Genomic DNA, 24,452 nt, shown 5'->3' with positions numbered 1-24,452 from the left:
ATTTGTTATTTTTTAAGCTTCCATAAAATACTTTCTTGCTTCCCACCCCCTCAGCTATCTAAAGCTTTCAGATCACATTTTTTAAAAAATGATATTTATTAAATTGATAAATCATCTTCTGCTTACTCAGCACCCAGAAAGATGCGCAAGAAAAACCTTTCATAAAACAAAGGAACACAGAAGCAAACCTCACACAATAACATTTCATTGAAGAAGGTAGTGTACAACATAAACATCTATCGTTTTATGACAGTCTCAGGCAGCTTAGGTGCATGTGCTAAATGCCAACCAGAAAGTTAAAATGCAAGTTGGGACATACTGTATAATCTAACCCACTATTTCACAACTTTAGCAACTTTAAGTGGGACTTCAATTCTCAGAATTCTCCAGCCAGCCATGAAGTCCACCTACTTAAAATAGCTAAGGTTAAGAAGCCCTGGCCTAAACCTATAAATAAGCAAGAGGGATTTTCTTCCATTATGTATAATGTCACACCCCTTTCAATGACATGCCTCAGACCGTCTATGGAGATTCTCAGCCATCCAGAACATAGTTATTCCAAAGGTGCTTTCTCATCCAAAAAGTTTCTGGGATAAGAAGCGAAACTTCTTCAAAGAAAAACAAGAAAGTCCAGTTGTCTCGTGAAAAAGCACCTTTGGGACTGTATGCTACCAAATAATCAACGCCTTTGCTCTGGCTTTTGCCTGGCTTCGGGAATTGAGAAAAGAACAGAACAGAATTATAGAGTTGGAAGACCTTGGAGGTCTTCTCGTCCAACCCTATGCTCAAGCAGGAAACAATTGTAAGCACATTTATAAGCGAGCACGCTTCTGGGAATTAATTGTGTCTTCTTCCAGTTTGCAAGGTACGGGTGCAATACTTCTAAGGATTTTTTTAAAATGCCGAATAAAATCCTTCAGATGACCCGGGACGTATTTCCTCACGTTGCATTTCTTTATTTAAAAAGCTCCACACACCTCGCCGCAGCGTGTGAGCCACTTTTTCCTGGTGAGAGGAGCCCGGGAGGATGGGCGCAAGTGAAGGAGGCGAAGGGAGCGGCCTCCTTCTGCGCCAGTGCAGCGAAACCAGGCCTCTTGGCTGCCATGGCGACTGGTTTGTGACTGCTTCGGCCTTAAGTAGGCCGGCCTCCACCTTAAGGCTCTCAATTCCCGGCTACGCTAGTTGGCAGCGTTCGTGACTTGATCCGTCCCTCGCCGCTGAAGGGATCGTGGCTATGGCCTCACGCAGCGCTGGGACCCTCCTCACTCAAAACAACGCGGTCTATGTGCCGCCGGGGCTCATGCCTGGGTGGGTGACCGGCAAATGTCTTTAGTGAGGTGGGGACGGCGGGGGGGATTTGAGGCGTCGGTCAGCGAGAGATTGAAGGCGGGTGAAGGCTGAGGCGCTGGGAACAAAAGATGAGGAACGATTTGTGACCGAACTGTCCTGTCAGCAAAAGACGGTGACATTCTATATACCTTCTCGGAACACCTACGTTAATGGATGAAATTTTACTTGTAAAAAGCTGCTTCCTTGTCTGGAAAAAAAAGGATGTTTCGTGTGTTAGAAAGCATTTAAACCAAAAGGCTTTTAGGTGGGTGGGAGGGGATAAACTGGTAGAACTGTTGGTATACAGTGAAGGCTATTGCTAAGCACATTGATTTGTGCTTTAGATTGTAAGCCGCCCTGAGTCTTCGGAGAAGGGCGGGATATAAATGGGATTACAAAAAAAATATTCGATGCCTCACTTCTGACCCTCCCCCGTGCTTATTATTATGATAATGCCCAGTCTGATAACTATAGTCCCATCCTTTATTTATCTACACCTTTGTATATTACAAATGAATCTCCCAGTCCTTAATCCATTATTTTCAAAAAAAATTTGTGTGTGACACTGTTAAAGTGTTCCTATTTTGTTGCTGAGCAACTCATTCTTCTAAGGAGAGCTTCTTGATGTCTACCATGCAGGAAAATAGGAACTCAGAATAGTATTGATATGTCTTTAAAATGCAAATTGCATTGTGTATGATGCTAAGAAGTGTTTCTTTGAAAGAAAGAATATGATAAATTTCAGGTAATCAAGACTATTGTAGAAGAGATTATGGTTATTCCCCTTATACCTCTTCTACCTTCACTCAGCTACTATTTAAGTGATATAAATGCTGTCATTACTGTTATATTAATATAGCGATTGTTAGATGGTTCAAAAAGATGCTATAAATCACTAGTGGAGATCTTGCTTATATATAGCTTATAAAAAGAATGGTATAAATATGAGTCTTATATGTGTAATTAATTTCCTCTACTTTGAAAAATTGCTTAGAAAAAAATCATGCAATTAGCTTATTAAATGCACTGTTGAGATGGAGGTCACTTACTAGAAAGCATCAATATGAGAAAGATGCAAACTGGTCGTTAATAATGTGTTGCATAGCAACAGTCATTTAGGAATAATGTTAAATTAGATTGTTTTTCCTTGTTCACAGGCTTAGTGAGGGCTGTAAATTGGGCAGAATAGTATCCTTGCATCTTTTTAAATATGGAACTTATGAAGTAGTTGTTGAAAAACTTATTCAGACACTGAATATTGAGAGGGGTGGGAAGAAGAAAGTTAGAAAGACTGGAATTTTAAACTATAATTTCTGATTAGGAATATTTTTCTTAAGCAATTAGAACTTGATTTTTCAGTAGTGATTCAAGTAAAATATACAGGTTCCAATAGAAAGGTCTACATAGAGGAAAACTTACATGAGGCATAGAAATAATATATGGCACTAGTCTAAGCAAACCAAGAAACCATCAACTGCTTTAAAACTGCTTTTAACTTTTGTAAAAATAGATGTAATAATTTTGTTTTTATGCAAATTATAGTGTTTGCAAATGCTGCAAATAATGAGTGTTATCAAGGTGAATAAATTAATGAATGTATAATTTGATTTCCCCTTTTTCTCTAGGTACCGTGGCCATGTCCCTAATGTAGCCTTTTCCTTTGGTGACACCTATGGAAATACCACCATGAAATATTTTCAAGACTTCCGAAGTGCTGCAATGGAAACCAGCTATAGTCCCTATAGCAAAGGAGGCCAATTCCCAACCCTTTTCTCCCGTGACCCATCTCTTGTGATTGGGGAAAGGGCAAGAGGCTGGGATCGATGGCTACATACTCCTAATTACTCTCGTTTCAATTTGGATATGAACCGCTCAGAAGAACTGCAAGAGTTCTACAAGGTAAAGCTGCTTTTCAAGACATACCGTCTCCCTCATGGTCAATTACACATAATTTGAAATTGTGAATTCAGAATGTCATGTAGATGATCTACATTAAACTAATTAGGGATATTTCATTATTGTCTAAAAGTAAACACTTGGTTTAAGAGGGGGAAAGGAATGTTTGTAAAATGACATGGGATGTGTAATTCATGAATATGACATTTATGCATTTTATGTGTGCATAAAATGATAAATGGGATCTTACGCACTTGCATACATAGAAACACTGTTCAGATAATTTGCCAGTTACATTCAAAATCTGCAAAACCAAAGTTAGCTAAATGAAGGATTTGCTAAATCGGTTTAGACAATCAGCGGAACCAGGTACTAACTTTATTCTGGGTAGTATAATTTCTTTTTATTCGATGTAGGTACCCTCATGTATGTCTAGAGGCTAGTATATTATGCATATATGAATGCTTTTCATTTTTAAAAACAAAACACACACAAATAGTCTGGTGATACTTGTATTAATCCTAGATGTAACTTGAATGCTCTTTGTGTTCTAATAGTCTTATATTTCAGTTTATGCCTGTTCTTCAGCATTTTAAGATTTATGGAAAAAGATCTATTACGATACAAATAACTTTTAAGTTGCCTCTTAGGTCTGTTAGAATAAAGATTGGCTCCTTTATATTTTGAAAATAGAAAATCCAATTGTATATAATAAAAAATGGAATTGACCACTATTTACTTTGTCCAGTTCCCCCCTCCCTTGACAGATCTTTTTAAGAGTACAGGTTTCAGTGACAGAACATCAACAAATGATATATTCTGCAGTTGGAGAGGGGATAAAGGGCATCCTTGCCTTGTGCTGTTTGAACCCATCACTGCTTGAAAATGGCAACAATGAATCGTTGGATTTTATTAATAAAAAACCTCTGGGATTTTGAGTGGAAAAGTAATAGAATGGGGAGAGGAAGTCCTTTCCCTGCAAGCTTTTCTCTCTTTTCTTACAAATCATTGCTTCCAAACTTGCTGCATTCCCTTGTGGGAACATTCACAGGGATGGCGAGTGGGAGGGGGCAAATGGTGAAGTAGCATTGCACCAACCTGATGCAAACATTTTCTATATATGTACTGTGATGTTGCACACACAGTTTATGGCAGATTGCTGCTTTCATCAGTTTGGCAAAATGGTGGATCCTGTGAAAGCTTTTGTTTATCCATATGAAAAATATATATTTGTAGAAAATAGAAGTGACCGAAAAAGTCATTCATTTTCAGTTATTTTTTAAGGTTAATAGAATTTTACAGGTATTTGTGTTCATTAATGCTAAGGCAGGATTTTTAACAATGATTGTTTTGAACATATGCTGCACACATAGTGCAAAAGCATATAGAACTGTAGGGAGGTAATTAGTACATTAAATTAAAATCAAATTAAGTGCATAAAGACATGCATGTTGATGGAAAATTGGCATAAAATGTTACAAGAAAAATGTGTTAATGGAAAGGAGTACATTGGGAAAAGTGCACAAAGAAGAAGAACAGTTTGTACAGAAATAGACAACTCTGGCAAATGCACATAGATTTTTGTGTGGATTTGGAGACACTGAATGCACAGACACTGCAAATAGAAACCAATGCAAGTACATCTGGAAAAATGAGAAATTGAATTGAGTACAATTAGCAGCATCACCAATCCTTATTAAGTTTTAGCCTCACAACAATCATGTAAAGAGGATAATTCAGTTCCTTGCTCAAGTGATAGGCATCATGGTTGAATAGAGTTCTAAGTGCTAGATTCCCTTGTGTAGATTCAGCACACCAACCCTTACATAACAGTAATGTGGATGATTTGGAAATCAAGTAAACACATAAAGTAAATATTCTCAAAAGAACTCAGGTCTGTGTACTGATGCTCCTGACCCAATTTATTTTTAATTTGTAGCTTACTCAGATGCATCGTGAACATTACAGAGATAAGACAGGGACATTGCACATGGTACCATACTTTGTGTTGCCTATGAAGGAAAGAGACAAGTATCCTCATCCTCTTGATCTGTGAGTCTAGTGGGGAAAAACAATGGTGTGGAAGGGAAGAAATCAGGTATTATATTGAGATTGTTTATGGAAGTGTTATAGAAACTCATCAATTTCCTTATTGTAGAAGATTTATGAAGAGATTGGACAAGCACGGCATGGTATGGAGTCTCCTACTTGAGCAGAGGGTTGGACTAGAAGACCTCCAAGGTCTCTTTCAACTCTGCTATTCTGTTATAGGCTCTCAGTACTCAACTTATGACCACAGTTGGAACCAACATTTCTTTTGCTAAGCAAGATGATTGTTAAGTGAGTCATGACCAATTTAATGACCTTGTTTTGCCACACTTGTTAAGTGAATCACTGTGATTGTTAAGTTGAATCACACAGTTGTTAAGCAAATCTGGCTTCCTCCATTGACGTCACTGGTTGGAAGTTGGCTAAGAAGGTTGCAAATGGTTATCTTATGACTCCTGCATGCTGCAGCCATCAAAAATGCGTGTCTGTTGCCAAGTAACCAGATTTTGTTCACATTACCATGGGATTGCTGCTGTAAATGTGAGGAATGATAGTAAATCACTTTTTTTCAGTGCCATTGTAACTTCAAATGATTGCTTCTAAGCCAAGGACTATCTGTAACAAGTCTGAGTCTAAAATAATCTGAGGTGACTTGGATCATGTCAGTAAATCCCTTCTAAGACCCTCACTGTCATCTAAAATCCATCTAAAGTCATGAGATTCATTAACAAAAGCAACAATTTCTTTGCGTTTAAGGAGTGTGTTTATGCATAAGATAGACAGCACTTTATATTTTTCCTGCTGTTTTTGTTCTGCCATTCATTATGGAAAGAAACACATCAAAAAGTCAGTAGTGTATCTAAAGACATTAATTATCATTCCAACAGAATGTTTTTTAGTCTTTGTTCAAATGAAAAATACATTTCTTTTTTGTTTATTCCATTCTTCTTAGTTCTTTAAAAAGATAATCTCAAATGTGTTAATTCAACCCTGGAATTTTCTTTTTTCCAAGAAAAGATTCTCTTATCTCCTGTCCTGCTCTTCAAACTAGTCATTAAAGTCAGAAAATATTGTACAGCTTAATTGCAGTCTAAATCTTTGTAAAGGAGAAAAAACTTGTTATTGGCAATGATGAACAAAGTTATTGTGACAGAAAACACTGCAGTCCTATGTTCTCTTATATAGAATTGTACAGTGAGATTCTCACAGAAAGCAGATTTAGTTGAAATGTTCATTTATTGCTAGTCCATGTGTGATATGCCATACACTAAATAATAATAACAGAAAGCAGAAAGTACAATAGAGCTATCTTTAGCATAAGAAGGTGCCTTATACTAGTTATTGGTTCACCTTATTTCCCATAGTTAGCTATTGTGATTGGCAATAAGTTCTCCAAAACCTAAAGGAGACAAATATATTTTCCAGATTTGTTACTTAAGTTCTGATTGAATCTGGGACCTTCACTGTATAAAGCACATAGAGTAATATTGAACTATGATTTATGCCCTTAGTATTATGCATCACTTGTTAATTTTCTGCTTTTTATCATTTTGGTTCACTGACCTGTATTCTGTATTCCTAATCATTGAAGTAACATAACATTCTACCATAGTAATAAACCAGAGAACAGATGTTAGAAGGGGAAGGAAATCCGGCATTTTACCAGATTATTAAAAAGATATCAGTAGAAATCTACCCATCTGATTTGGAAAACATTAGCCTCTTTTGCTTGGAAGAGAGCTTGACAACTACTCCAAGTCAATACACCATTTAATCCTTAGTTATTCCTATTATCATAAGTAGATCAATCATATTGTGGGAGGGGATTGAAGAGAGAAATTATAACAATTTAAGGATGAAAAACATTTACAAGGAAGAACAGAAGAATTCAGAAACCTGGCCATCTGCTATTTCTCCCTTGTAAATGTTACTCATATCAGTGTAAGAAAAGAAAAAACATCCAGCTGGTTTATTTCCTCATAATCTGTTGTTTTGCCCTGAAATCTCAAGAAAGAGTTAGAGGGATGGGAGGGAATTGGGTCTCCTATTTATTTACAGTATATTGTAGCATCTAATAAAAATAAAATATAAACTTAAAGCTTTTGTTTAACGACTATTCAAAGTTACAACAGCACTGGAAAAAATAATGACTGAACCTCACACTGATGACTGCTGTAGTATCCCATGTCGCATGAACCAAATTTGGGGCATGGCACTGGACATGTATTTACAACTGTTGCAGCATCCCAGGGTCATGCGATCACCATTTGCAAGCTTCCCAGCTAACGTCTGACAAGTAAAAACAATGGGAGAAGACAGATTTGCTTAATGACTATGTGATTCACTTAACAACACCAGGGATTTGCTTAACAGCCATGGCAAAAAAGATCGTAAAACTGGGCACGACTCAACACTTGCTTGGTAATGGAAATTCTGGTCCCAATTGTGATTGTAAGTCGAGGAATGTTGTATTTGCTTTGATCCTGTATATATTGGGAAGATACTTTCTTGAATGAATGCCCCACTATGGTCGCTTAAAGGCATTTTCTTGGATCTATTTCTTTTCTAGTATTTGCAAAACACCCACCCCCGCTCCCTTAAAAACAAGTTTCTCTTAAAATATGCAATAAGTATTGTTGTAAAATGCAATTATATATTGAACCATGTACATATATGCATATGTATTGCTTGTAATTTCTGTATTTTATTTTAATTCAATTATTTAAATTTACTATGAATGTATCTTCTCATTTGTTCTGTTTACCTCTCTGCAATCTGTTTTGGGTGTTTGTTAGGGCTGCAACAACTAAGCTCAGATGAACTAAGATTTCTGGCCTATGATATGCAAAACATATTATTGGTATGTTTTATGACATGTTCTGTCAACCTAGCAGTTCGAAAGCACGTAAAAATGCAAGTAGAAAAATAGGGACCACTACGGTGGGAAGGTAACAGCGTTCTGTGCGCCTTTGGCGTTTAGTCATGCCGGCCACATGACCACGGAGACGTCCTCGGACAAGCGCTGGCTCTTCGGCTTTGAAACGGAGATGAGCACCGGCCCCTAGAGTCGGAAACGACTAGCATGCATGTGCGGGGGAACCTTTACCTTACCTTTTTTATGACATGAGTCCAAGGTACCTGAGGAATTGCCTTACATTGATGGGACTAACCCGCCCCACTCGTTTCAGGGGAAAGGGTCCTGTTGGCCAAAGAATTTTGGCTGGCATGATCCAGGAAAATATCCTTTTCTGCTGTGGCCCCTGCTCTGTGGAATATTCCCTCATCAGAGGTGAGATCCATCCCCAAACTTTTGGCCTTCTGGAAGAGCCTAAAAACTTAGCTCTGCTGCTTGGCTTGGGGCCTAGATAGGGACCTGTTGGAGGTGGCCAACAATGTAGAGAAGAATCTCACCCCCAGGCTGCCCGTCGTCTTGGTTCTTAACTTTTAATCTTTTAATACCAATTTTGTTTTTAGCGCTTTTTTATTATATTGTAACCCTCCCAGAGTTGGTGTATTAGTAAGATGGGCAGCATAGGAATTTAATAAATAAAAATGAATAAATGCGGGAGATGGGCATTTTTAAAATTTGATAGATAAATAAATAAACATTTTGAATTTGAAACTTGTATGCTGATCATACAGTGCTCAAATGATGTTACAGCTATTCTGGTTCAATGATGTTATAATTATAGGTAGTTCTCAAATAGTAACTACCTCATTTAGTAACCACTCACAGTGATAACTGTGATGAAAAAGTAATTTATGATGAATCCTTGCATTTAAAACCTCCGCAGGTCAGTAAAATAAAGGAAAGCTGAAGTATGAATATAAGCATAGTCATGATTTCACTTAGTGACCATTCTGCTTAGCAACCAAGGTACTGGTACCAACAGTGGTTGCTAAACCATTACCTGTATTCTGGAAGTGTTCCAAGCTCAGACCAAACCTTTCTCAGCTCAGAACAAAAGGGATTTTAAGTTTGAATATTTTTGCATGCCTAGTTCTGTATACTTTGTTACAGATAGTCCTTGGTTTATGCCCCATTTATTCAGCAACCACTCAAAATTATGGTAGCACTGAAAACAATGGACACGTGATTGGTTTCCAGAGTTCCCATTGCAGTACCCCTGTGGTCATGTGATTGCAATCAGGGCATAAGGATGATGATGATGATGATGATGATGATGATGATGATGATTATTGGGACTCATGTGCCGCCCTATCTCCCGAAGGACTCAGGGCAGCTAACAACAATAAAATACAATAATACACAAGTTAAAAAGAAATTAAATTAATAGCCCCAGTAGAATAAATTAAAATTAAAATTAAGTTAAAAATTAAAAACATAATTAAAATCCCTGTCAGTCCAGGTCAGCCTGATGGAAAAGGCGTGTTTTGAGGCCGCGGCGAAAGGACCGGAGATCCGGGGCCATCCGAAGCTCAAGGGGGAGTTGGTTCCATAGGGCTGGTGCTCCCACAGAGAAGGCCCTCCCCCTGGGGGTCGCCAGCCGACATTGTCTAGCCGATGGCACCCTGAGGAGGCCCTCTCTGTGTGAGCGCACTGGGCAATGGGAAGTCATTCCCGGCAGCAGATGGTCCTGCAAGGATGTCTGGCTTGCAATTACAATGTTGTAGAGTGGCCTGATCACCATTTGCAATCTTCGCTGCTAGCTTCCCACAAGTAAAGTCAATGGGGAAGCTGGCAGAGAAGGTCACAAATCACTCTGGTAAGTTCTTTGGCCCACACTATCTGTGTGCAGCCTTTGCTGGGCTTCCATGCCCTCCCCAGCCACCCTCAATTCATGCACGGTCTGCACTGGCTCTCCCAGGGCCTTCCCCAGCCTCTCCCACCTCTTATGGTACCCTGTACTCTTTACCTGAGAACTGCTTCTCACTTAATGACCTGCACATTTTGGGATTAAAGTGTAACCTAGATTGTAGTCATGTGACATTATGCTTTATTATCACATTGCTTGGTGACTAGCAAACCCCCGGTCCAAATTGTCATTGTAACCCAGGGACTACCTATAATGAAATTCTCTGCTTTTATAATTGAACATACAGTACCTTTCTCTGTGTAACTGATCTTGATCCAAGTCTAAAAATATAAATATTCCTTGAATTAATGTCCATGGTTTCCCAGTCAGTATGGTATTAGGCCATACTGTGCTGTTTTGATGAAGGTCCTTAATTGCAACTGAGTTCTTATTTCCATTTGTCAGTATTGCTTTGTGACAAATGGGTTTATGATGGTGTTATGTTCTTAAAAATCATGTAAGTAAAGTTGTATGTAACCTGAGAACTGATTCATGTTATTTAAAAGAATTACAAAAATGTTTGTAAAATATCTTTGTTCTCTTTGTATTGCTTGTTTCTTCAAATTTCCTTGAATAAAATTTATCAAGCTTTATCTGTTACATTTCTATTTCCAATATATACCGGTAATTTCCTAGGAGAATTACCCGGGAATGTGGAATGCACAGTAATTATATATCACCTATGCAGTGTCCCATCTTCTGCATCATTGGTGAAACTTTCTAACTTCAGTGTTCATCACCAATGTTCCTTCCAGATAGTACTTACATTCGAAGATTGGGTGAACATATGTTAAATGGATAGTGTATTAACCTTTGCTTTCCAATTATATACAGTACAATATTACTTTATTTGACTTGCTTGATTTCACACCATTTATGCAATGTAAAGAATGAATTTAAAGAGCAGATTCTAGTGATGCATAATGCCATCTGAATATTACAAAGAAAGCCTTAAGTTTTTAAATGTAAACATTTGCTGTCAACTCAAGTCTGCAACTTTGTCATTCACTTTAATTGTCTTTGGGATTTTATAAGCTACACAGAGTTTAAGGGAATGGGGGCTATAACAAATAATTAATTGAATTAATAAAATTAATATCTGTTCCCACAATACACTTAATTGGTCAAAGAGCGGGCTAATGTACAGCAGAAACATGAAATGAATCAGTTGACCAGTTTCATATATCTAGTCTTCCAAAAAAAGTACTGGAAGGAATAAAAGATTTGTATTACAGAATTGTCAAAGCATGTCTCCCAAACACTGATTAGCTGCATGCCTACTGATGTCTGGCTGGCCAATAAGGGGTAATTGTAATTGCTAGGACTGTATTTGTGCAAGGGCTCTAGGTATACTTGACAGATCTTGGAGAAAGTTTGAATCATTATTAAGGTTTACCTAGATCAGGGGTGTCAAACTGCCGGCCTGCAGGCCAGACGCGTCATCCGGAAGCCGCGCCCACTGTTTGGTTCAGGTAGACAATGACTCAGAGTGGTTCACAACGAAAAGAGTTTATTCAATACACATAAGTCAACTGACAACTGTCAAATGTTTCAGGCTTTTATACTAGAACTGTTTAAACTGTATCCAATCATCAGTCACTATTTTCCCGCTTCTTTACAACTTTAACCAATAGTTGCACCAGAATCTCCCGCTTCAAAGAACCTTCTTTGCAACCTGCTATTTACATGTTTGCAACTATCTACTGACATAGCACCCCTTACCCCCCAGTTGTTGTTATTTATTGACATAGTCTCTTAAGTATTTGGGTGGCCTGTGGACCCTTGATGGATATCTACTGCTTTGAATACCTAAGTCATCGCTATCAGATTGTCTGCTTGGCTGGCTTACACTGGTGGATCTGGACTCTAGAATTGTTGGCTCAGATGCTTCTCTGCTAACAAGTTGTGACTGTTGTTGTGTTTGATGTTGATGTTCAGCTAATGCGGGCCTGCTCAAAGGGGGCAGCTCCCAGTCAATTTGACTGTGTTGTTGGTTAGCTGTGGACGCACTGGTTTGAATTTCTGCTTCCCCACTAACTGGCAGGTTGTTATAATTAAGCCGTGATGCAATGTTCCCCCCGTGTATACTTTGATCCCCTTCAACTGGCATGCTACCAATAGTTCTCTTCCTTAGCTGATCTATGTCTTTTGCTTACCCTATTCCCTTCCCCCTCAATAGTGTAAGACAAAGGCCCCATTATATCAGTGACCACCCCTGGGACCCATTTGTCCCCCTGTGCATAATTCCTGGCCCAGACTAGATCTCCAATTTTGAATGATCTGTTGGGAATGTCCGGTTCAGCACTTGATGGTAGTCTGTCAGGATGTAACCTGTCCAGTTTGGTGGTTAGCCTTTTTCCCCACCTCATCTCTGCCGGGCTTTTTCCGGTAGCCGTGCAAGGGGTCGTATGTTGGGTCAGCAAGAATTCTGCCATTCTTTGGTGCCAATTGCCACGGATGATTCTCTTTAATGCATCTTTGGTGGTTCTCACGTTGCGTTCAGCCAAGCCGTTGGTGGACGGGTGGAAGGGTGCTGATGTTGCGTGTCTAATCGAGTTGGCCCTGAGGAAATCCTGGAATTCAACAGAGGTGAATTGGGGCCCATTATCTGACACAATTACATCAGGTAACCCATGAGTGGCAAAGAGGCCCCTTAAGACTTGTATTGTTTTACCTGAAGTCATTGAACTGACAGGTATTACCTCTAGCCATCTAGAGAAACTGTCCACCACTATTAGAAAGGTTAACCCTTGGAAGGGTCCAGCAAAATCAATATGAATCCTAGACCAAGGATTCCTGGCCAATTCCCACTTATGAGTATGTGTGTGTTGCAGCTCAGGTCTAGAACGCTGACACAAATAACATCCAGAAACACATTCTTCTATGTCCTTGTCAAGTCCAGGCCACCATAAGTGACTTCTAGCCAATGCCTTCATACGTACTATTCCAGGGTGGCCCTCATGTAACTCTAATAAAATTGTAGATCTGTGGATTTCAGGAATGACAACACGGTTGCCCCAGAGAATACATCCCAAATGGGATGATAGTTCATCCTTCCTTCTAAAATATGGAACGTACTTGGCATCCGGGTTAGTACTTGGCCACCCACTAAGGACCCAGGCCATGATTCTTTTTAGGATATTGTCTTTATTGGTGGCCTCAGCTATCTCTTTAGCAGTTAAGGGGCATTCAGGAATGTCCTGTAAAGACATAATTTGTCCCACAGGAGCAGGGTCTTCCTCAGTGTTGTTTAATGGCAGTCTGCTAAGGGCATCTGCATGTCCCATTTCCTTGCCAGGTCTGTGTTGAAGGGAAAATGAATATGCTGAGAGGAAAATTGACCACCTCAGCATCCTGGGCGACATTATTTGGGGTGTCTGTTTATCAGTGGTAAACAGTCCCAATAATGGTTTATGGTCAGTGAGTATGGTAAAGTTCCTACCATAAAGGTAATCATGGAACTTTTTTACTCCTGCCACGATTGCTAATGCTTCCCTATCCGATCTGTGCATAATTCCGCTCTGCTTTAGTAAGCGTCCTGGAATAATATGCAATTGGCCTTTGAATACCATGACTGTCCAAGTGGCTGATAACAGCCCCCACACCATAAGGTGAAGCATCGCATGCTAAAAAAATTGGTTTATTCTCAATAAAATGGGTTACTGTTGATTGGCTAGAAAGAATATTTTTTAATGTTTGGAAACTGACTCTATGTTAGTCAAGCCACTGCCACGGGGTTTTTTTATCTAAAAGTCTATGTAGAGGTTCTGCTATAGCAGCTTTGTGTGGCACGAATGTGTAGTAAAAATTAACTAATCCAAGGAAGGCTTGTAATTCAGCCTTGTTTTTTGGTTCTGGTGCCAATTTAATTGCCTTGATTTTATCAGGGGTAGGATGAATTCCATTTTTGTCTATCCTAAATCCTAAAAATTCAGTGGATTTAACCCCAATACAGCATTTCTCCTTTTTTAATTTTAGTCCAGCCCTCCTAAACCTTTCCAATACCTGTTCCAGACGCTCAGCTAATATTTCTTCATTTCTTCCAGCTATAAGAACATCATCAAAATAAGGGCATACACCTGGTATGCCCTTTAAGGTCCTCTCCATCACCTCTTGGAAGATGCCTGGAGCTGCTGCAATACCAAATTGCAGTCTTTGGACTCGGAACGCCCCCTTGTGGGTAACTATAGTCTGAGCTTCAGCAGCCTCTTCAGAAACAGTTAATTGCAAATACGCCTGCGCCAAGTCTAACTTGGCAAATATGGCGCCGTCCTGTATCCTGGCGAGGACCTGCTTCACCGTCGGGACCGGGTAAGCGTGTTTTTTCATTCCAAGGTTCAGGGTGGCTTTGTAGTCAGCGCAGATCCTCACATCCCCATTAGGTTTAAGGGGTGTGACGATCGGCGTTTCCCACAAACCACCCTCGACTGGTTCTAGGACGCCTTGGCCTACAAGCTTATCGAGCTCGGCCTCGATTTTTTGCTTAAGGGCGAAAGGCACCCTTCGGGCCTTAAGCCTGATGGGTTTAACCGACGGATCTAAATTAAATTTAATTGGGGGCCCTTTGTATTTACCTAAAGACCCATCAAATACGTCTGCGAATTCATCGCAGACTGATTCGAGGGTCTTATTTTTAATAACTGTGTTTATTCCCCCTATCCAAATTCCCAGGGCAGGGAACCAGTTAAGGCCTATTAAACTAGTTCTATGGCCTTCAGTAACTATTAAATCTAATACTCCCTTAAACCCCTTATATTTAACACTAAGGGTAATTTTCCCTTTAATTTTTATTGGGGTTTTTTGGAAGTCGGTCAATTGGATTTTGGTTGAACTAAGTGGAATCTTTCTGCCACTTTTTTGTTCAATTTTTTTAAGGGTTTCACTAGATATTATGGACACTGAGGCCCCAGAATCTATTTCCATTTTGCAAGGAATCCCTTGCAATTGGACTATAATTTTTAATTTTTCACCCGGAAAATTGTTAATTTTTCCCTTCCTAGTATGATTGACTCGCGCCACCTCCCCGCGGTTCGGGAATTTAACCCTCGGTCTAGGGGTCTCTTTGCCACTATAGTAAGGGGTTACCTTACCTTCGGGCCAAACGTCGACTTCATGTAAGCGATTGTCGCGTGCACAACCCCTGCAAATGGCTTGAATGTGGCCGGTCTTCCCACACAATCTGCATCTGGCGGTACGGAATCTGCAAGTTGCACGGGGATGATTGCCCCCGCAGCTGTCACATCGGTTGTCGTTGTCGCGCGGTCTCGTTGCAGTGTCTCTCAGTTGTCGTTGGGTTGCGGTTGCTTGTCGTTGCGGTGTTGTGGTTTGGAATCGGCGGTTCGGTTCAGGGCCGTCGCTTCGGGATGGTTTTGCCGCCATTTTTCCAAACCGTCTGGTGACTTCGGCGATGTCAGCTTCCCATTGCTGGTCCACCTCCCCGCAGTCCACAAGGCCTTCTTGATTAATTTCGGCAGACGCAGCCATGCTATTGCGGGGGGTCGCGATACCCGGTGGATTCATAAGTCAAGAGTTCGTCCAGTACTTCTTGCAAATCGCCGGTGGGCTTGGCGATAATTCTATTTTGTAGTTGCTCATCTCGCAAGCCTAGTACCACTCGGTCCCTGATTCTTATTTCCAAGTTGTCATATTTGCATCATACTGCGGCTTCTCTGACTGCAGCAACGAATCTTTGGATCAACTCGCCCGGTCTCTGATTTCTTTTTTCGAAGATGCGACGCCAAAAGTGTTCTGATCTCCTTGGCGTGAAATGCACTTTTAATTTGGCTAACAGATCGGCATATGGAACGCTTGAGACCGGCTGTGGTTGACAAAGTCCTACAGCGATCCGATACACCGGTGTGCCGCATATGGTCAGTAAAGCTGCCGCCTTTTTTCGGTCATCTGTTATCCCGTTAACAAGCAGGAACCCTTCGACCTGTCCAACATATTCTTCCCAGTCCTCTGGGAAGTTTGGGTCGAATTCTTTCAAGGACCCGATTTGCGCCATTCGGAGGATTGTTGATTCCGCCGCGGCCGCTTGTGGTTGACTGTGACTTCTTTTCAAATTTGCCGCCTACGCGCAGCTGTTCTGCCGAACCTTCTCTGGTCCTCCGTCTATCCCACCTTCGTCGCCAGTTGTTTGGTTCAGGTAGACAATGACTCAGAGTGGTTCACAACAAAAAGAGTTTATTCAATACACATAAGTCAACTGCCAACTGTCAAATGTTTCAGGCTTTTATACTAGAACTGTTTAAACTGTATCCAATCATCAGTCACTATTTTCCCGCTCCTTTACAACTTTAACCAATAGTTGCACCAGAATCTCCCGCTTCAAAGAACCTTCTTTGCAACCTGCTATTTACATGTTTGCAACTATCTACTGACATAACACCCACCCCATTGCCAGCAATGGCAAAACCGTCCCGATACATTGCGCGACGTCACATGACGTCGCGGGTTTGATACGTCTGGCCTAGATTATTGGTTAAGCATATTGTATGTTATGTTCCAATTCCTTCATTTGTCTGTCAGGCATTTGGTTGTCTGTATTATAAAGTGCCTGATTTGCACTTCCTACATTATTGATTTTTTTATATGTTAGGTGAAAAAAAGAGTACTTGGTTGAGAGACTAATTATTTATATAGGCTACAGATGGCAGCTAAGAGAGAAAGAAAATATAAACTCTTTAATAGCAATAGCACCCAGGCTTATGTACCATTTCATAGTGCTTTACAGCACTCTCTAAGCAGTTTACAGAGTCAGCATATTGCCCCCAACAATTTGGGTTCTCATTTTACTGAGCTTGGAAGGATGGAAGGCTGAGTCAATCTTGAGCTGGTTGGAATCGAACTTCTGGCAGTGGGCGGTCAACCTGCATTCAAACCACTGTGCCACCTGGGCTCCTTTAATGCATTATAGTGATCATCCAGAATTTTGAAGGCCGGATCTCATAGCCCTAAGGCCTAAGCTGGGTATCTGCAGTTTTATAATGGTGAGAGTATCTTGAACTGATATAAGATAGTATACATAAATAGGAAATTCAGCAAACTTAATATTTCTGAGTTTTAATGTTTTACCATACTGCTATAAAAACCAGAAACCTGCTGAAAACATGTTAGTGACTCTCCTCTAGATTTTCGCTGCTGCAAACTGACATCATGGTGTGTGTATAGGAAAAGTTCGTCCACTTCAGCAGACTGATTTCTGCTTTTAATACACCTCCCTAGTTTGTATCTTTCTAAATAATGACTCCAGCATTGCCTGTTGGCCTGTCATTCCAAAGCAATCTGTTTTGTTATTCCTCTCCAAGGCACACAAGCATTAATCACGATTGATCAATCCCCTGGAGCACTTTTCTAGGGCATGTTGCTCTGCCACAGATTGTACTTACTTTTATGGCTTTGTGTGTTGGCAGGAAATAAGATGTATTTTTGTCCTCCATGCTTTTACAGAGGGTAGCATTTCTGTTCCTGCTGTAACTAATACTTGGTGCTGTCGTGGGACTGTAGTTCTATTGCTTTGGGATGACAGGATGGTGAAACAAGATTGCAGACCAGATGCTGGAAACCTTCAGAAGCCCTACACAACAGACGAGGATAATTCAGTTACTAAATTAAAGTAACTGGGTGGGTAGAAAAATAGAATTAAATTGCTTACCTTAAAATATTGGGTTGTTCAGTGCCATCTTTGAGTAATAGACAGAAAATTCATTATTTCACTCAGTTTTTAATTCATGTATTTGCTATTACAGAGTGCAATACCTTGGATAATTTAAAGAGGCAATAAAAATTATGGTGAGGAGAAGATTCTATTACAGTTCTTCACCCTGATAACTAGGCTAGTAGTTACCGATCTGTGGTCTGTGATGCCTGAGGGTATAGCAAGTGGCACAGGCTTTCAGCACAAAGTTTTCTTTTAAAAAATTGCCAAGTTCTGTGAAAGTTTTAATAGGCTTGTTGAAAACATCAGGAAATTTTGAGTTATCTTGCAAGTTTTATTTTTTATTTCTTTTTATTTACTTTTAGGGTTTTATATGTGTCACCTGGGATAGTCACTTATGCCAGGAGTCCTCAGCCTTGGCAATTTTAAGACTTGTGGATTTTCTCCCAGAATTCCTCAGCCATCTTTGCTGGCTGAGGAATTCTGGGAGTTGAAGTGCACAAGTCTTAAAGTTGCCAAGGTTGAGGACCCCTGACTTATGCTATGATACCAACAGGTTCCACATTGCTAATTCTGGCTTGCATGGTCCATCAACTTTTGCAGTTAAGATGTTACGAAAAGGTTGGGTCTTCTGTTCTAGGCACCATCAGGTTTCAGACTTTACATGCTACTGAACACCATTAAGTGAAGCATTGCCCATCCTGCTTGGAAGTCCTTTGATTGGCCACTGGAAAAATAGATAGCTTGCTGATCTAGTAAAACTTTTCTTATGAACCTAGGGACAGGGAATGGGGTCACAGTTGGTAGGATGTTGAATTTTGCATATGATTTTAGAAAAAAGATTTACCTTGATTTGGACAAACGGCAGTTATATACCTTATCTATTCATCTATGGCAGGGGTGTCAAACTCAATTTCATTGAGGGCCGCATCAGCATTGCGGTTGCCCTCAGGGGACCAGGTGGGTATGGCCAGGGTGGGCGTGGCCTACTGGGTGGGCGTGGCTAGAGTGCGTATGGCCTACTGGGTGGGTGTGACCAGCTCTACATCGTTCGCATCAAGAGTGCCTATGGGGGCCTGGGCAGGAGTGGGACAGATCTGAGGGTCTCTGGCAGAAGGAGGGTCTCTGGGCCAGGGCCAAGGCAGTGGGGGCCGCTCCCTCACTGTTTCCAGGATGGCTTCGCGGGCCACATGAAACCACTTCGTGGGCCGGATCTGGCCCCCGGGCCTTGTGTTTGACATGTCTGATCTATGGCAATTCAATCATCCAGGTCATGGTTGTCCCAAAGATGCTTTTCCAAAAGCCAACTGGACTTTCTTGGTTTTTTTCATTGAAAATGTTTTGCTTCTCAGCCAAGATGTTTCTCAGTTCTTTGGTTCTTTAGTTCAGCTCTTCAGAGAACTGAAGAAGCTTCTTGGATGAAAAGTAAAAAGTTTTTAAGGAAAAAAAGAAGAAGTCCAGTTGCCTTTTAGAAAAGCATCTTTGGGACCTTATTCTGATGGCTGACATCATGCCAGTTGAATAAGTAGAACATTTTGCTTTACCACTGAGATATCTGCCCCAAACCTTGTCTGAGTTGTTGGATGATGCCCAGCTATGCCCAGTTTAACTTTCCTTGACATTATTTGCAACTGGGAGTTTGCCCACAGTTATCAAAGTTGGGGCTCTCTTACAACAAATTGAAATTTCTTTTTTTCAATTATTTCTTCTAGAGTGCTTTTTGAATTCATTTGTAAAAATCTACAGCTACTTGACTAGGCTTTTGCATAGAGGTATAACTTTGAGAATCATGTGGTTCTTCATTTTACATTTTTATAATGTATTTAATATACTTGAAGAAATAGAAAGAGAGCATAAATCAAACTCTTCACTTTCTCATACTTCATGAGTGCCCTCTGCTGGTACAATGTGGTAGTTCCTATTATCCAGTTGAAAAATGAAAGTCAATTGAACAGCTTATGAGGTAAGTGAAAATAGACATCCGTGCACACTAACATGTCCCTAATGGACTCATATTCTGTGTTAATATGAATTATACCCTAAGGATAAGAAGCTCTAAGTTAAATCTACAGATGAGACCATATAGAATAAGCAAAGGATAAACAACTGTATGTTTAAGATTCTTAACATTTAGGGACATAATTAAGAGTTAAGGCATGAGCTTTAAATGCAGTTTTCTTAGTTTTATTCAGAAATATCCAGTTAGTAGTTTGATCCCTAAATGTGTGTCATAGTGGGTGTTACCAGAAGATAATCTGGTAAGTACCATTTACTAGAAGGTAATGGCAAGGATATTCCCTGCCAATGCCTTATTTTCCAGGAATACTCTCCCTACAAATTTTAGCTTTTTTTTTCCTTAGGTATACATGGGCTAGGCCATAGCACATGTCAGTTTTATTTTCTAAGAATACTGATGGGACCCAGTACTATTCTAGGAAATAAAATATTATGCTGTAGGCTAGCATTTTATAGCAGGTTTATTACTTTTTTTAATGAAACAATTCCCCATAGTCTGACCTTGTGTGAGTTATACACAGATGGAGTCAGTTGGGGGAATGCAGCTAATTGAATCTGAAAAGAAAGAACAAAGCACCAAATTACACTTCTAATTACATTTAAATGAACTTACATTTAATGTGTTTTGACTACTACTAATGTCAAAAATCTGAGGGTTCATATCACTTTCTTTATATAAAGTATTGTAGGAGCTTCTGTAAATTGTAAGATACGATAGAGACACTTGAAAATTTATGTTCACTTGCACTGAAATATATCATTAAACATGCATGTGATAGGCAGAATAGAATCCAAACAAGTTCCCTAACTAATAAAAACATTTATCATGAATAATCAATGAAGAAATGTGATCTTTATATTTCTTATTAAAAACAAGTACATTAATGTTAGTGTCTTTAGAGTTTTGCCTCTAATTTGGAGTTCCTATTTTCAAAAATATTACTGAGGAATGGAATAAGTTATCTTGCTAACTCTGTTTCATACTCACCCATTCACTGGATGGAATGACACAATGGATGGAATACTTAGCTGATTTAAAGTATAACTCTCTGGTATATTTTAAAACAAACTGCCATACTATATAATCTTGCTATTTTGAGTATTTCATACACTTAGAAAAGTGATTGTGTATCTTATTATTACATAACTGAAGTAAAATATTTTTTCTATTTTACATTCACAGTATCTAATTAAAAAACTTCAAAAATCTGTTTATATTTGGTGTCTTTTCTTTCACAGATGCCTGCATCTTTTTCTTCATTTTCACTTTTTTCTTTTTCTTAACCAGGAATTTTCATATATGAAACAGATCAGATATATTTGAAATTTTGAAATGGAAAATGAGGGATGTGTGTAGTATAATTCTATTTCCTTTCAAATTTTATCTGTGAATCAGCATTATTCATCTCTGAAGCAAGTTCATAAAAATGTATTTATTTATGTCTCTTGGACTGCAAGGCGATCAAACCGGTCAGTCGTAGAGGAGATCAACCATGACTGCTCTTTAGAAGGCCAGATCTTGAAGTTGAAACTCAAATACTTTGGCCACCTAATGAGAAGGAAGGACTCACTGGAGTAGAGCCTAATGCTGGGAAAGGTTGAGGGCAATAGAAGAAGGGGACGACAGAGACTGAGGTGGCTGGATGTAGTCACTGAAGCAGTAGGCGTGAGCTTAAATGGACTCCAGAAGATGGTAGAGGACAGGAAGTCCTGGAGGAACGTTGTCCATGGGGCCGCGATGGGTCGGACATGACTTTGCAGCTAACAACAACAACAACAATGTGTCATATAGTCAGCAGAATATACATATAGTGAGAGTTTAAAAGAATCTAAAAGAAGGAATAGAAGCATTAGATGGGTGCAGGGGAACATAAAAGGTGGAAATCTACATCAAATTACAAGGCAATCTAATATGGCAGGGTAGATGTTCTTTAATTCTAGTTTATAAAGTAGAATCACAAGGTCAGTTAATTAACCAATGAATTTTAAGCATTGCTGAAGAACCGGACAATAGTGTAACCATGGTTGATATTTGAAAACAACAGGGGAGTCTAAAGTTGTCCTGCATGCCCTGGCCATTTATGTAGTAATGGTGAGATGGCGGTAGTACCACTTTCTTAGTAGTGTGGGCATTGGAGAAGCACGTGCTCTGTTGTTGCTCCATGTCCGGAGTCACCAGACATTGTCTCTCCAAGTAAGGAATCTTCTGGTATTGGCCTTCGAGGATAGCTGAGGGGGGAGGGCATCACATTGTGGCAGAGTTTCTTCGTTTAGGTACTTTTGAGTATAATCCTGCATTGTGCTGCTTTACCAGCAGAGATGAAAGCATAAAGATAACAGGTTTTCATCAACTCTTTTATCCATAAATAAATCCATAAAAATAATTAAATGTGTCAAATTGGACCAACTAAATAGATTAAATTGTTCCATCTTTTCTTCAGCCTAATAGACCAATTATAAATAACATGTTGACCATGTTCACATTAGGGGATTGTTGTGTAGTAGAAACACACATGCACACAAAACAGTTGACCAACCACAGAAGGTTAGTTCCAAACAAGCTCAGCCTTGCAAGGGTTAAAGTAATTTATCCAAGCAGGCATGTTGTAGTAACATCTAAACCAAAGCAATTGATTTTGCATACCTAGTTCTCTAAGAAAAACATCTGGAGAGAAAGGACAGCTGAAAACCTATGTTCTCCATTACCAAAGCCATTGCATATGGAACACATTTCCTGAGTAGTGATCACCATGTGTATTTTATTGTTGGCTAGTGTGGAAGGAGACAATTTTGATGATTGATTGATTGATAGAAAATACACACATATACATATACACATATATACATATATACAATGGGTGTCAGTCTACTTTTTTGTGGAGCCATCTTCAGTCTGCCATTTCTTCCTCTAGAACTGTGGTTCCCAACCTTTTCTATACCCCACACTCATAGAATGCTTCTGATATATTCTTGCATGCATTACAAAAGTTCAAAATAATTTAATTTAATTTTAATTTATTAATATTTCTATACCGCCCTTCTCCCGAAGGACTCAGGGCGGTGTACAGGGCAAGAATAAAAAAACATAAAGTTACAAAAATTAAAAAGTAATTAAATACATGCCCATAAAAACAATAAATACATTGATAAAACCCCCAATAAAATGATAATAAAAAACCCCACCAATCCCACCCTCAGGCCAGGCCGGCTTGTTCGAACAGGTATGTTTTCAGATCGCGGCGAAAGGAGCGAAGATCGGGCGCTGTCCGGAGCTCAACCGGTAACTGGTTCCATAACTCCGGGGCGCCCACAGAGAAAGATCTCCCCCTGGGGGCCACCAATCTACATTCTCTGACCGGTGGCACCCTGAGGAGTCCCTCTCTGTGGGAACGCACAGGGCGGAGGGAAGTTGACGCCGGCAGCAGGTGTTCCCTAAGGTACTCCGGCCCCCTGCCATGTAGGGCTTTAAATACCATAACTAGTACCTTGAATGGCAACAAATTATGCACATACACTATAATTTTGAAAACCTAACTTTTTGCACGCCCTGGAATATCATCTTGCACCCCCAGGGGGTGTATATGCTCTAGAAGTCTGGAAGAATATTATTTCTTAAGGCCTTGCCAGTATACCTATGGTGCAAGGTTTCATTGGATACTAATACTTCCTAGACTAAGTAATTGGGAACTTTATATTCACATATACAAGCAAAGTTTAACCAATTCAGATTATGTGCTGCTGAAATGTCTAGTGAGATTTGGGTTAAGAGTGCTCTCAGAATAAATAATATTTTCAGTTCAGGTGAACTCCAACCAGGATCCCTTTTCAGACTGGGAGCTTCATTTCCTCCAGGATCCCCCCAAAATTCATCATCTGGGATTCTATTACATTCGTGTTGTGCTTCCTGGGGTCAGTCACCAGTGATATAACCATGTCTCCATTGTGTGCTTGTTCTTCTCACCCCCTTTCCTTTAGCCCACCACTGAGTGCCAAAACAATGTGGCACCTCCATCGCATCTCGCCAGAGAATCTACGGACATATCAGACTTTCCCCTCAGGAAAAAGAGTGACTTCACAGGAGAGAGAAGTCCGAGACAGCTTTTTTGAGTTCAGAGCCTGAATGAAGAATGCTGCCATTCCTGTCCAGCCCTTGAGAGGAAAGTCAGAGCTTGGGAGTAAAAATGTTTGAAGAATGGGAAATCATAAAGTTGATTTTCTTTTACTCCTTCACCATGTCTTGTTGCCGAGGAATACTTGTGTTATACAATATTCCGTAAAAACTGAAGTACTGGAGGTGATCAGCTATTTACCCATATCATGTGTCATTCATCCATGCTGGCTTCAATTTCACACTTATTTTTTCTGTATAAACAAGGTAAAACTAGCTTATATCTTCTTCCCTGACCAAAGAAATGAATTGTTTAGTTTTAGTTTACTTTTATTCGATTTATACAGTATACCACCCTTTTCCCGAAGGACTCAGGGCGGTGTACAGGGCAAATTAAAAAATACAATATACAGATTAAAATACAATTAAATTAATAGCCCCAACACATTAAAATTGGATTTAAAACCTTAAAAACCCCTCAGTCCAGGCCAGCCAGCTCGAATAGCCAGGTTTTTAGGTCCTGGCGAAACGAACGAAGGTCGGGGGAGATCCGGAGTTCCACCGGCAGCTGATTCCA

The 24,452-nt window shown here is 39.8% G+C and overlaps 1 protein-coding gene across 1 annotated transcript; it reads left to right on the top strand.

The window, feature by feature from the left end:
- Positions 1–1,234: 1,234 nt before the first annotated feature.
- Positions 1,235–23,887, top strand: CIMIP2C (ciliary microtubule inner protein 2C; the record flags this gene model as incomplete). The annotated part of the gene is made up of 4 exons (XM_083349318.1): positions 1,235–1,308; positions 2,955–3,228; positions 5,165–5,277; positions 23,743–23,887. 4 exons carry the CDS (start codon positions 1,235–1,237, stop codon positions 23,885–23,887), a joined length of 606 nt encoding a protein of 201 aa, XP_083205444.1.
- Positions 23,888–24,452: the final 565 nt, after the last annotated feature.

Source organism: Vipera ursinii (assembly GCF_947247035.1).
Source record: "Vipera ursinii genome assembly, chromosome: 1".
NCBI lineage: Eukaryota > Metazoa > Chordata > Lepidosauria > Squamata > Viperidae > Vipera > Vipera ursinii.
This window is presented reverse-complemented; position numbering and strand designations above follow the sequence as displayed.